The 15,257-nt window shown below is 36.3% G+C and overlaps 2 protein-coding genes across 3 annotated transcripts in view; one reads left to right on the forward strand and one right to left on the reverse strand.

Moving 5' to 3' along the window:
* Positions 1 to 3,351: 3,351 nt before the first annotated feature.
* Positions 3,352 to 11,832, reverse strand: LOC113232990 (WD repeat-containing protein 5). Its single transcript, XM_026467919.1, has 8 exons — positions 11,493 to 11,832; positions 11,269 to 11,365; positions 10,143 to 10,288; positions 7,718 to 7,862; positions 6,726 to 6,828; positions 5,287 to 5,518; positions 4,186 to 4,382; positions 3,352 to 3,658 (listed from the first exon to the last, which is right to left on the reverse strand). The coding sequence occupies exons 1-7, from the start codon at positions 11,619 to 11,621 to the stop codon at positions 4,194 to 4,196; spliced, it is 1,041 nt and encodes a 346-aa protein (XP_026323704.1). The 5' UTR covers positions 11,622 to 11,832; the 3' UTR covers positions 3,352 to 3,658; positions 4,186 to 4,193.
* Positions 11,833 to 13,390: 1,558 nt separating this feature from the next.
* LOC113232777 (PDZ domain-containing protein 8-like) overlaps positions 13,391 to 15,257 on the forward strand; it is a 92,002-nt gene continuing 90,135 nt past the window's right edge. Inside the window, exons 1-4 of one of the 2 annotated variants that reach the window (XM_026467562.1) lie at positions 13,391 to 13,534; positions 13,626 to 13,829; positions 13,922 to 14,148; positions 14,619 to 14,736. In XM_026467562.1, the coding sequence (XP_026323347.1) occupies positions 13,473 to 13,534; positions 13,626 to 13,829; positions 13,922 to 14,148; positions 14,619 to 14,736 (611 nt within the window). In that variant the 5' untranslated portion in view covers positions 13,391 to 13,472. The remainder of the gene's footprint in view (positions 13,535 to 13,625; positions 13,830 to 13,921; positions 14,149 to 14,618; positions 14,737 to 15,257) is intronic. The other variant, XM_026467563.1, reaches the window with a different exon arrangement.

Consider the following 15,257-nt stretch of genomic DNA (forward strand, 5'->3'; position numbering starts at 1 on the left):
CCATGTGCTTTTCAGTGCAGGAAAATCTCGTGAGGAAACATGCACACATCTGCAAAGGAATTTAATGATGTGTGTGAAGTTCCCAATCCGCATTAGGCCCGCGTGTGAACTAGGTGCAACCTGTTGCCAATAGTAGGACTTATACATTGGCTGACTATTGTTATTATTACTGGCAATTAAAAACATGATGTAGATCTTCAAAAATAAAGATTCCTCAAAATTTCATCTATCACAATAAAGTTAAAAACGTAAATATCTACGTAACTAAACCTTATCTCCAACTCAACACACAAAAATGTCACCACTACCAATCTTCCTTTGTTTGGGTTGCCCCAATTCTGATGTTAAGGTTGACAACCCTATTATGGGCGACCCCTGGGGTCCCCCAGGGCAAGACATGGGAATTTCACGCGGATAAGCTTCGCAGCTACGCCAAAATGTAATAAGAGTTTACTGGCTTAAATTTAAGACTTTTGTATTGCGTTTTCGATATGAAATTATAATAACCGTTTTGTGCGACTTACTTTAACGGGTTTTTCCGCTGGTACAATTCTCTATGTAAACATTTTTCTAATTAATAATTTGTCTGATATTGGAAAGGACACTTTACAACTCATCTCTCGAAAAGAACATATCTACGCTTTAAACGTTGGCTTCGATTACCTTCGTTTACTACACAAACTACTCACCAGCCTATTTACAAACAAGGTAACATTTAATTCACCCGGCGACTGTCGCTTGCCCACCGACAAACTACCCAGTGTAAATAGTGAGTCGTCTGATGACCGTAGTTGGCACTCGCAACCGAAGCGACTAGGTATATTAGATTGTCCATGTCTTGTTGTTTATGTAATTGTTCTATAGGCCACAATCGCCTTCGGCATGCGACAGTCAGCCGAACATGTTTCAACGTATCCGCGGCCACACCCCACCGCGATAAGGATGTATTTAGCGAAGGAGGCAGACTACTCGGTCTAGACGGCGTCGGCGAGTCGACTGCGTCGCTTTCAACAAGACAAAGTAGTCTGCCGAAGGCGGCAGACGGCTTGGTGTAAACGGCGGCGGCAAGTCGACTGCGTCGCCTTCGACAAAACAAAGTAGTCTGCTGAAGGCGGCAAACAACTTGGTGTAAACGGCGGCGGCGAGTAGACTGCGTCGCCTTCGACAAAACAAAGTAGTCTACCGAAGGCGGCAAACGACTTGGTGCAAACGGCGGCTGCGAAGTAGTCTGCTAAAGGCGGCAAACAACCCAGTGTAAATGCGCCGTTAGGGTAAAAAATCCGTGGTAAGCTAATGGTTGGACCTACCGCCTTCTTCGAATCCGGTCTCGCGCCTCTTAGTTTGGAAATATCATTTTAAATTTACCACGACCTTTTCGGTGAAGAAAAACTGTGATGAAACCTGCACTTCGAAGAAGTTTCACAACCATCGGAAAATGAACGGACGGATGAACACTTAGGGTTAGATCGCACTTATATTTTATATGAATTATCTTCAGCAAGTTTCATCAGCTTGTAACCTATAACTATACATTTTATTTACATAGTCGAAATTATTTTCTTATCAACATACCAAGTTAAAAACTCACTTGTCCATCTAATACGCTGCTGATTAATTTCACTAATCCGTGCCACAGAAAGAGTTAGACGCAAACTTGATTAGACTTCATTTGCTCCGTCGTCGAGGCAGGATCCCCAAAGGCGCACGCCGACCTGATTTTTTCACTTTGCCGCGTAATGGAGTCCAGTAAAATATGGACGTCATTATTGTCTTATTCCCAAAAGGCCATGATTTTATTCATTGGAGGAATTGTTCGTGTGCGTAAATTCGTTCTATGATGAGCTTTTGTTGTTGCAAGTCGTTAAGGGGTTGATTAACTTTTTTTCTTTGAAGGTTTGTTCTTATTAGTGTGAAGTTCGTTATAAAATAAGTGAGCAAGTCTCAATTTACGTTATCGCGGAAAGGACTGGAGGTGAAATTTTGTAAACAAAACATAATAGAGTGTATGTTAATTGTGTATAGTACAAACTAGATAAGTGCTAAAATAAATCGCGTCTTTCGGAGACCTCTCGCGCAGTCTCTGGCATTGCCGCAGCTACGGTATAGGATCTAGATATTGTAGGTTACACAATTATATAAAATCATTATGCTCTAAAATTTCATTACGAAAATTCGTTTCCATTCCCTTCCGCAGCTATGTAAATTGAGCCGTGTTTTATGTTTAGGTGCGCCCCTGAAGACCATCGATTATGGTCGAAACTAGCCGAACCGCTTCCGACTAAAATACTACGCGAGTAAGTCCCGTTACTTTTATATTATAAGCTGTCAAATTCCTTCCAGAGCCTGCTTTAGGAATATGGTTTTGAGGCTTCAAACTACTGGCACATTCCAGGATGATAAGCCAGAAAGTCGCCCAAGTGTTCGTGATCCTGACATAGAAGAGGAGATCATTTCGAAAATAATCCGCGGACCAACACTCGCGGAACAGCTACAACTTGGGATTGCAAACCATATGCATACAAAACAAATAAAAAAGATGCACGTCTTTCATAAAGTACTTTTGCGTTTTACTTTGAATTTTTATTTTTATCTGTGTGAATCTTTATTTTATTTATGGAAATGTTAACTGTTGACATACTAAAAAGGAATTTTAGTGAGTAGCGACATTATAAAGGGTTATGTATACTCTGATCGTGTGACCGGTTGGTAGCGAAAACCTACCTTATAACCCATTGACTTACAATTATATGGACGTCGGGTCCGCGCTAAAAAGTGTTCGCACTTGTAAGGCGCTAAAATCGTATACAGTGCGCCAAACTCCGCTTTAGTCTTCATTTGTTCGACTGACAGCGCGATACTGCGATGACATTACAATTTAAATTTCGAATAGATTGACTTGGGATATTTTTTTCGTGGTTTTTGTATTAGACCCGTCGTCCATTTATTTGTAAGTCAATGTTATAACCTAAATAACCTTCAATTTGTACACTTTGACCACGATATCAGTTGCACCTGCCCAATCGCTGTACGATTTAGCGCAACCGATCGCACGATTCGATTGAACTGTTAATATTATAATATTAATAATTACTATATATTAACTAATACTGTGATTTTAATATTGATGACGACGAATTATCGTAATTGTATATTCAACTAAAATACCAGTGCCAATTTGCTATTTGAAAGTAACTCTCTACATTCTTGGATTTCCACTGCACCCTTTGGTTACACCTGTATATATATTACACACATATAGGACAGTTATACGACTAAAAATGTAAAGCTCAATTATTTGTAATTTCACACTTAGGTAATTAATTGTAAAAAGGCAATAAAAATCACATTTCGTACAACTACTAAATTTTTAATCGAATCCAACAAGTTATTCTTAAGCAAAATCCTTAATAACTCAATCTTAACTAAAACGTAATCGCTAAAACACTTCATAGTTCTTTTCATTAGCATGTCAAATACAAAAATATGTATATCAGTATATCTTAATAACAACCGAAAATGCACACGTTCCATCGAATAAGAGAAGTGAATGTCTGAAGGTACCGTAGGTAAGGTATCTTATGCAAATGGTGGACAGGCCAGCGGGGCGACGGCCGGCTCGCAATATGGAGCCGGCACAGGTCACTGGCTGCTACCTAGCCTGGAACAAACCAGATCAAGTTCACCTCTTCCGATTATACCACGCTAAAATGCGCACATATCGGTGTTTTGTTATTTTCAGGCTATTTGTAAACATAGTTATTTTTTACGATTCCAACAGATACAGTTCAAAATCGTCATTTATTCTGGAATTAAAAAAACATTACAGTATTCAATTACATTCGAGAAGTACTTGGTACTTACTAAACGTAATTGGGATTTTTTGTCGTATACATTTATTAATTATATCTTGTCAATATTTACAAACTATAAGCTAGGACAAGGTTGCTCAATCATGCATTACGTATGAGACCTCTTCCTGCCATGCAATTTGACTCCTTATGCGGTTACATACATTACATACTGTAGTTACATTAGAGAATAACATTTCTTTCGCTAATATGACAACTGTCTCAACCTGCTGCACAATGCATTTAACACCCAGTCACCTTTTTGTAAATCGATCAAATCAGAGCCAAACTCATCAAGAAGGAGGCACTCGAATTTTTTTTGGTAGTAGCAACTCACAATAGCACTTAAGTATCGCTCTTCCACAGCTTGATGGTCTTATCGTTTTCAAGAGCGGCGGACGCAATGATGTTCTCGGTGGGGTGACAAGCCGTGCACAGAACTGTATCTGTGTGTCCTGATAATCGTTGCACAATTTCCTTTGACTGGAGGTTCCAGATGTAGACCAGGTTGTCTTCGGAGCCTGACACTATCCACTGTGGACAAGGACGTTTGTGAATATCTCAGAAAAGAAAAATTGGGAGGACGATTTGCTTTGGCGAAGAGCTTTAAAATTAATTCTAGATTGAAATATTAAGATACCGTTAATTATTATAGTCGTAAAATTATTGTATAACAAAACTTAAGACCACCTATTAGTTACACTTTGTATATGTTACAGACACACAGATTAAGATGTATAATTAACAAATTACACCCAAACTCACGAGAAATAAATATAGACCATACAAATATTTCTCCCAGCCCGGGAATCGAACCTGGGAGCTCTGCGTGGCAGTCCGGCACGGTAACCGTTCGGTCATGGAGGCAGCGTTATTGTATCGCCGTCGTGGTGAAACGATTTTCCAATCGACGTAAGGTACTGTCGATAGTTGCCCAGGGCGCACCGTACAGGAAAGAAAAGGTACGTTATGCGGAGCTCCTTCCGTGCATTCTATAAACTGGTATAGTCAAGAGCACATCGACTTTGACATTTTTACATTGAGACCGTTACTATCATAAGTGGTTTAGAGTTGAATTTGAATCTTAAATGTCAAGCTTCACATGCTCCTGACCATATATCGTCGGTTAAAAGGTAAAACTCACTAATAGCCTAATTGGCCAAAGGGAGATAATTAAGATTTTGTATTTTTTCATTATGAAAAATCACTAAAGGACTGGTATGTATTAAAACATGAAGGACACCACAGACTTACTGAATTTTTCTTGTCATAGATGTTCTTCCCAATAAAGCAAAATTGAAAAAATCTAGTTTTTGAACAAAATGTCACTTAATGAGTTTTACCTTTTAACCGACGATATCACGATCGCAATTTGTCATATCAACATTTCATCATATACATAGATTAATTGAGTATATTTGATATTCGCGAATCGTACCTTTCCACCGGTAACACTAAAATTGGCAAAGATGCAGTATTTCTCATTTTTATGTCCAGTATAAGTCTTGAGGCACTTTCCACGGCTGTAATCCCAGAGCTTTAGCGTGTTGTCTAACGTTGCTGCTAGGATGTACTTGCCGTTGGGTGAGAACTTCACGAATGACACTGGAGGGTTGTCGTCGTCAATCAACGTTTTGAGACATTGTCCTGATGCTGTATCCCAGATTCGACTGCAGGAATGAAAAATACAGAAAGATAAATATGTGAAAGAATTAGAAAGTGTCAAATGTAAAGAACGTACTGAAGTAGTAAGCCAAATGATTGTAATTTTGTTTTATAAAAATATAAGGAAACCAGTCCATTCTACTAAAGCCAGGTTTTAATCATTGTAATACCCACATTAGTAATGTAATAGAAGTGTCATAACGGCAATAGATGTCAAAAGTAAATTTTAGTGGAAATGAAGATGGATGCGGAAGCGTAAGTATAAATACTATAAAGATCTCAACAAAGTAGTTCAAAACAAGGCTTGCTTTTGATTTCAAAACGCTACGAAACGCGCGCCCCACCACCAAGCAATACATGCGCGCGTGAGATAAATTGCCAACATGGTTAAAAACTTCCTCTGTAAGTTCAGTCATAAAAGTTGCGGAAGCAGAAACAGAAGTGAAAAGCGTGCTGAATTGCTTCATTAACCCACATATTGTTTGACTATACATAGACATCAAATAAATAAAATAAATGTTAAATAACATCACATATAGGAAATGAAACTAATTTTCCGGATTTAATCGCGTATATTTGTTTTTTCAAACAAACCGACGTTTCGGGCCCTTTACAGGTCCCATGGTCACGGTTGACTCAGGTGGTACAGTCATCAACCAGTTATGTGTAATATTAATGCAAACCACCCTATTTTTTCTCTATAGTTACAAAAGTTATTAATTAAATACCTTATTTTTAATTTTACATTACGTTTTACAAATTATTTTATTGAATGAATTTTTATTAAGTTCAACTTATTATTAATTAATAATATAAATTAGAATAAATTAAACCATATTAATTAGTAGTCTGCAGTCTTATGTCTGTTTGGGATTTTTCATATGAGTAAAAATCGTAAAAATCGCGAAAATCTAAGTACTCGATATAACATCACATATGTTGCTTTATTCTCAAAGTAAGTACACTAAACAGTAAGAACAGTGCTAAAGCACTTGTGTTATAGAAATCGGAAACAACGACGACACCACAAACACCTAAACCCGAGACAATATAGAAAAGTTAACTTTCTACTCGAGATGGCGACACCGTGAAAATCTGTGTGCAAGCCACTCGACCACGAAGGTCATCAACAAACGTTATTTTTGGTATAACAGAAATAGATCACCTAAATTCCAAGAGTGTTTTAGTAGATAATAAACACATACAACTTACCATAAGCCGTCATAACTAGAAGATACAATTAGACTTCCATCTCTATTGAAATGCACCGCCGACACGGGATCCGAGTGCGCCGGTAGTGTCTTTAAACATTTGCCTGCAACACAAACAAACAGTATTGCAAAACTTGCATACTTAAAGAGTCACTCTAAATACTTGCACAGGAGCTTCTTGGAACAGATTCTACTCCAACGTGTGTTAAGATACTATAAATAGTCAGCAACACTTCGGTTTTAAATTGAAATCTATACCATTTACAAATAAGAATGATAATGGGTAAATACACATAACTTGCTTGCTATACTTTTAAAATGGATAACTACATGAAATTTTGTCGTCCTTGGTGACCAGACTCATACCGCTGTGGGCGCTAGAGGAGGAATTACCGGGTTGTATTCGCGATCAGAGCATTTGAGAAGTAAACTGTTCTAAATTAGTTCTGGTACTGGTTCCATTGTTCTGGTATTTATAATACATGGAATTATCAAGTTTGAGACCAGTTTAATTGAAGTAATTGTCTTGCACATTTTATTAACATTGTGTCCTTATATTTGTAATCATTCAATTCCAGATATTGCAATAAGATTAGAATTAGAATTCCTGTACAATCCTGTTTACTTCTTCCACCAGTATAAATAATGTTTGTCTTATTGTATTGAATTTTAATGTTACAGTCCTGGGCAACCAATAAAAGTAATAGTGATTCACGAGTTTGTTGGTAAATGGATTCACGTCACTTTATGTAAATATACAGAATGTTTATTGCGCTAGACTTGAAAGGGGTTAATTTCACCCATGTGACTCATTTGAAATGAAATCAATTGGTTTATTCATAACTCGGTGGAATCATTCTATTTATATATAAGCCAGAGTTTAAAACTTTAAACATCCCTTTACACTATTCAAAAGCTAGGAATTTAAATTACACTAATTTAAATGAATATTATACTGTAATAATGACATTAATTCATAACAATCGCACTCACCTGTTCTAACATCCCATATTCGAACACTTTCGTCAAAACTTCCCGATACGATAAGATTGCTTTGTGGGTTGAAATTACAACAGAATACGTAATTGCTGTGGCCTTTTAGCGTCTTCAAGCATTTGCCTGAACTTAATTCCCAAACCTGTAAAGACATTATGCAACATTATGAAATATGTTTATGGAGACTTTGGGCAACGTTATAAAATATACCCATAGTAGTACATAATATTACTATTATTTAAATTGTATGTTTTGGAGTTAAGCCTATGTATATTATAAATAATTTACTCTCTTAATTTTTTTTTTATATAATACTAAGTGACAGGCCGAACAAGTGCCCGTGGTGGTAAACGACACGCCTGTCCATAAAAGTAGCAGTGCCACTCAGAACTTTAAATCACAAAGATCTGAGGGGCGCTGCTATTGCGCCCGACACCCAGAGACATAAGTTGACAAGTCCCATGTGCCTTAATTACACCAGCACCCCTACCTTTCGAAACCGGAACGACAGAAATAGGTAAGGTGGTACTTCCCTGGACGAACTCTTTCACAAGAAGCCCTACTGCTACTAAAAGTTTACAGTTGCAACTAAAAATATGTACCTTCAAACTTTAGATACGAGGTAAATTTTCAGTCAAGGTAATACTTATTAACATTCTATACTGGAATCATTGAATGTCATCAAGAATACATAGTACACGCCTGTATCAAAACATTGTAACCTTACTTATCACTTAAAAGTTCTTTCACAATTAACATATGAGGTTAGTACTTATATGAAATGATTACATTTTACCAGATTTAAGTTTTTTAAATATAATCAGTAAGGCGACTTGCGCGAGAGCGACATAAAGAGCGAGATACTGCTATTCTCGCATAGAGATCTCACGCTTTATGTCGCTCTCGCGCATGTCGCGTCTTGTCGTGCTAGCCCTACAGGTGGGGTAAAAGGAACATACTTTATTTTGAGTCAGATGTTTTGGGTTCTAGGAAGAACAGATAAGTTTTATAAGAATTTTGAAGTACACTAAACTTGCCTCTGTTTACCAGCTTTATAAAAATGTATTTGCCGAAAATGTGCAAATTGTACTAGCGTTTTTCTGCCCTTAGAAGATGGGGTAAAAGGAATAGTCATCATATTTCTTATAAAGGTAATGTATATAGAACCTAAGAAGTCAATAGGTAATGCATATACCTCGGTTCTCAAAATTTCATAACTGTCAAATTTCTTCTTTCCATTTTTCGAGATTGGAGCATTGTGACGACATTTGTTTAAAATCGTTTAACCTAATTTGTCTATTGCTAAACACTAGACTATATAGTTAAGGTTTCCAATCCCCCTTCACCTCTTACCCCACCCATTACATTACAATGTGGTACACATTTTGGAAACACACTAAGGTAAGACTTTCCAGCTAACTTTTATCAACAACTTAAAGATTTTGTCGCTATCAGTCAAGATAATGATATTCATGTCTCACGTTGTGTGATAGATAAGAGGTCATTATAGTGAGAAAGTACTTGAACAGTGTAAATAATGATCCTAGATTTATCATGTACTTAAAAAGATAGCTGACAATTTGGAATCCCGTTAATAAGAGTAAGTACAGTTTGACTAATAAAATAAAAAGTATATGAAATAAATTTATATAACTATATTATGATAGATAACTAAGCATTTGTATTGTATGGCATTGTAACAAATGACAACCTTGGTGGCCCAGCGATTTACACTATGGGCGCTTGATGCGCGCAACAGGACGTGAGAGTGCCTACTATACGACAGCTCTGGTACCTATCCAGGAAAATAGAGAGGGTACTGTACGGTACTGCACCCAGGGCGGCTCACCTAAGGCACTAGCCTTTTAAGAACTGGAGGATGTCTGTGCAAACGGACTGATCTCAGTTCAGGGCAGTTCAGTTATAGTGCCCTTCCTGTATAACCAAGAGGTTGATAGAGAAGGTCACTATAAACAAAACTTATGTATATGTGGGAGTTGGTCCTAGTCTGGGTGTTCTTAGTTATGGTATGAAATGGTGTAACGGGCTGGCATCTACAACTTAATATCCTGGGGCCTATTTTGCTTAGTGCTCCAAAGTTAATCTCATTGTTCTGTTACTCATAGAACAGGGGATATCCTAGTTTGAGACCAGGCAATTGGTGTGGGACTATCATTCTACTCCTCAACAATAGCACAAGTCATGAGATGAATAGTTGGGCGAAACTGGAAAGGTACTGGTGTACTAACATCTGCTGGGTTTGCAAAAAGAACTTAAAGGTGATTAAGGTACACAATGTTACTCATCTATGCTTGAAACTATTTTAGTAATCAATCTAAACAAGTTCTAGGGCCAGCATGTAACTATTTTTAGTGCAGAATTATACTACAAATACAATTTGCAAATCAAATATGAAAAGTACCTTCAAAGTTTTGTCATCACTAGCACTGACAATAAGCCTACTGTCAGAAGACCAGGCGACGTCACTGATGCCCATCTTGTGTCCAGATATAGTCTTCTCGAACTTGCCATCATATGCTCCCCATACTTTTATGAGTTTGTCAGCAGCTGCAATAATTGTCAAAGAAAAGATAAGTGTGATATTTAGTATAAATGGGGACAACATAATGTAATTGAAAAAGAATCATTTTAAATTGTATTAAGTTTCATTGATGATCAAGATCTTCTCAGAAGCCTTTTTTAGGGTATGAATAACTCCACAAATGTAAACTAAGTCACTACAATACAATTTGTTATTAACAAAACACAGGCAAATGGTCCTTAGTCATAGTACAATCACCAAATTCAACCTTGTTATAGTAAGTAGTATCCTACTACTAAGTTGTAAGCTCGTTTGTTCAATACATTTTATTTACATTTGAGATTGAAAATGGTGGTTACTACATTAGCAAGTAGTGGAGTAGTTTTTATTGGAACTAAAGTATTCCGTGACTAAAATAAGTAACCTTTTTATAGAGATGTTGATAATAAATGGCGTAAATTATTTGATTAGTGATTGTAATTCAAATAAATACGTACGGAAAAAATTATTTAGTGTGTATTATGCATGTATGTCAAGTTGTGCTAAATAATACTGAGCTCATGTTGCTAACTTATCTTAAAACAGGGTCAAATCAAAGTTGAATTACGAGTTGTTTTGTAACATGTAACATAGTTTACATTGCATGGGTACATTGTACTTTGTAATAGGTGTGTAGTGGACATTAGCAATTTTTAAATTGAAATCAAAAGACCGTGCATTTTCAGAAACATGTAAGTATTTGTGTTCTTCTGTACAGTATTTCGATATAGAATTTTGGTTCTGATGCTTGATTACTGCAACCATATTAGACTAATATAAGCAAAAGGGCAAGATTTGGCGAAAGTAGATATCTTGGTAAGCAAAAAAAGTCAAGGTCGTTGACTATCTGCCGGTCCCCACTTATTTTACTCGCTGTTAACTTCAAATTGACATTTTACACGACTACACCAGCTTTTTATACCCCGACTAATCACACGCACGCATAAAGTATAATGATTGTACTTACAAGAGCTAGCCAGCCATTCTCCATTAGGGCTGAATTTAACTGACGACACCGCTTTCGTGTGGCCGGCAAGCGTGAATTTGAGGGTGTAGTTTGGTTTCTGAAACCCAATTCAAGATTTTTAGCGGCAAATTGCACGTGCGCGGCACTTAAGTTGAAGTTACATAAACATGTGCGGCTTAAACTGACGCAAAGCCATGAAATGCGCCACATATGGCGCAACTCACCGCTACTGAAGATTTATTCGACTGTGGAGCACTCTGCGAAAGCGATGTGGGACCGGATAAGTTAGTGGACGGCCCACCATGCGTTTGATGTGCAGCAGGATGGCCAGGGCCCGGTCCTAGCGGCACCATGTTTCACTCTTCTATGCAACTACGTTTTTCTTTGTTCGTCAGCCAACGCAATCACTAATACACAACGAACTACAAGTCAAAATACACAGAGGACCTGGAAAACCACTTATTCTTCTACACACACGCGGCTTTTCATAAATTTCAACGTAGATTTTCAAAGAACATTCTAAATCCGGGCGTCCCAATGCGTGCATATTTCGCGAAGAGTAAGCAATGATGCCAACATAACATTAACAAAATGCCTCTCGCGCGGTCCTCCCACTGGCTTCTATTTATCTATACCACATCCAATACCCTACTAGGAATAGTAAAAAATATCGATATTTTCTTCATGGAATAATCGTTGATGTTTTTAAACTCGATATATCAAAAATCAAATCTTTTATTCGACTATCAATTTCGATATTTGTATCGCAACCTATGTATGTTAGAGCATACAACATGAGTGGCACCATCCTTAAGCGGTCTCCTCTGTCGAGGAACAGGGTCAAGAGCACGCCAAGGTTTGAACTTAAGATTTAAAACCAACTCTATGTCGCCAATGACAAGAACGGTCCAAAGTACAAAATGTCAAGCTTGATGTACTCTTGACTGTACATACAAATAAAAAATACCACCACGCAATAAATACTACTTTTGAATCGATTTTTTTTTCATTTCCACTAATGAATTAATCGCGTCAAGAGTTTCACATGAAAAGCTGTCTTGCAACGTACAAATTTATTAAAAAAAAACTGCTACATCCAGTCTAGCTAAGGATTGAATTACGTTTCATATATGAAAAATTTATTTTTTTATACTAATTACAATTTATTTGTATTCTAAGAGTTAATTATTTTTGCGATGATCATATTGATTCAATTTATCGATAAAATATTTCAAGCATTTTAGCATTTTGCAGATTTTTTTTTACCTTACAATCCATATCTTACTTTTTAATTACGAAACGACATACCTTGACAAAAAGAAGTAATGGGAATTCCTCCTGGGGCTATCTACTACGCTGGAAAGTTGTGAATAATATCGAATCGAGCGTACATAAAAGTATTGGATAGTTTACTTAGGTGCGCGATTATTGAGATGAAAGATGTATTATATCTAACTGTAAGTAGTAATCTTTGTGAAGTTAATAAGGTTGCTTTTTTCACTTATTTCTGATCAAGGCGCCATGTTCATGTTCATTTCATTAACACGCATCAGTGCTTTCATACACGCTAGTCGATTAAGAGTAAGTACTTTTATATGGTATTTGATAAAAAAATATAACTTCAACACTTCCAAGCCTATAGTGTAATTTGGATACATTGCAACGTGTCTTTATTTTCCCGAATTTTACTTTACAGATATAGTTTGGGAATATTTTTAGATTACTTTACTAGTGCCTCAATCAAAATATATTTATATCGATAAATATCGAAACGATACATGTCGATATATTTTTATTATTTATTATTGCCCATCCCTAGGGATGGGCAATAATAGAAATATATCGATAGGGTATAGGGTATAAACCCTACCATATTACAAGCTGTTGGCAAACTTAACACAACTATTTTACGCAACCACCACTCTTTAAAACGTTTGTAAAAATTTTTCACTTTAATATTTCTCATTCGAATTTACTTCTAGTTGTCTATAGCTACAGAGTTGTCTGAGTAAAAAAAATCTAATTCAGATATCCCGGGAATATAAACTTATTTGTACTTGGCAAGAATGTTTGACCTATTTGACATTTCAAGGTTGAACTTGACAATTTTATGCCTATCGTTTCTTAGACTATTATTTGTAATTGAATTTCTCTGGAGCCGATAGTCCATTATTCATCGTTTTAGACACATTTTACCCCTCAAAATGGCTTTAAATAAACTCAGCATTGACGCTCTCAACTTGAGTGGCAAGAGAGTTCTTATGAGGTGAGTAATACGCCTATTATTGATGTAAAAGCTTTAAACATTTGTTTGCCAAGTTCTTTTATTTATATCTCAAAAAATTTAAAATTTTCAGAGTGGATTTCAATGTTCCTCTCAAAGAAGGTGTAATCACCAACAATCAGCGTATTGTAGCGGCTCTAGACTCTGTCAAATATGCTTTGGATAAGGGCGCGAAGTCCGTCGTTCTTATGTCACACTTGGGCAGGCCTGACGGTCAAGCAAACCTCAAGTACACCTTGAAACCAGTAGCTGAAGAGCTTAAGAAACTACTGAGCAGGTAACAACTAGGTTTCTCTCTTATATACCTTTTAATATTGATCTACTGTTATTAAAAAAATAGTGAAGTAATTTCCTAATTTATCACTTTAGAGATATCCAGTTCCTACCGGACTGCGTAGGCCCCGAAGTTGAAGCGGCCTGTGCCGACCCTCCTGTAGGTTCAGTAATTCTTCTTGAGAACCTTCGATTCCACATTGAAGAAGAAGGCAAAGGTGTTGATGCTAGTGGTGCAAAAGTTAAAGCTGACCCAGAAAAGGTGAAAGCTTTCAGAGCTAGCTTGAGGAAGCTAGGAGATGTATACATTAATGATGCTTTTGGTAAGAACCATTTTATTACTAAAAATGATTAGAAAACATTTTTCTATAAAAAATAAGTGCGCATTTGAACTCCATCGCACCTGATGGAACGTGACAATGAGGTTAACAATGTAGCAAGTATTTTTAAGTATACACCTAGAAGTAATGTAAAGATGAGAAATACTGTTAAAAGAGGTGGTAAAAAAATACTTAAATTGATGATATGTAACAATTATATTATTAAAATTTTTATGAAAATATTCTTCATATATTCCATAATAATGTAGTTGATTAGCACTGCAACATAACAACTCAGTATTTTTAACAGCTTATAAATTAAGCTGAGACTGAAATTTATTTCTATCTGTTTTTGTATAATAACAAATATTTAGTACCCATTTTGTAAGAAAATGATATAATTATGTATACTTTAATAAACTGGTGTGGTGGTAGTATGTTACATCTTTGAAAATACATACATTATTTTACAGGCACAGCTCATAGAGCACACAGCTCAATGATGGGAGAAGGCTTTGAGCAGAGAGCCAGTGGCTTTCTGCTCAAAAAGGAACTGCAATACTTTGCTAAGGCTCTTCATGAACCAGAAAGGTAAAGAAGTATTTACATTAATATTTGATAAAACATTTATTTTATGGCCCCAAAAACAATTAGATTTATGAAGTAGTTACAGGTAATTATAAATATTAATTGTAATTTTACTATCATAATTAATTTGTTTTTTTGTGAAATTACGCCACTAGCTAGTTATGATTATTTATACAAAGATCTCCCTGGTCCATACACAAATGCAGGTTCCTGTTCTATCAGATTAAAGGAATTTTTTGTTGTATTCAATCTTTGTAGCACAAACTAGTTGAAGTAATTTCATAAGAAATAAATAAGTATCATGGTACAGGCCTGCTGCTTAACAGTGTGATAGTTTATGTAATGTTGTGCTAACCACAAGATAATTTCAAAAGTAGTTTCTTATTTAATATCTTTTTTTTTAAATCTTATTTTCAATAAGGCCTGTAACACTTGGTTGTCATTGTCAATGTCGGCCTTGTGGATTATTCTACTATATCGTGTCTGGCACTGTTTTCTGGAAGACGTTGGTTCCAATCCAACCA

This window comes from Hyposmocoma kahamanoa, unplaced genomic scaffold (assembly GCF_003589595.1).
Source record: "Hyposmocoma kahamanoa isolate Upper Pololo Valley unplaced genomic scaffold, ASM358959v1 78, whole genome shotgun sequence".
Lineage (NCBI taxonomy): Eukaryota > Metazoa > Arthropoda > Insecta > Lepidoptera > Cosmopterigidae > Hyposmocoma > Hyposmocoma kahamanoa.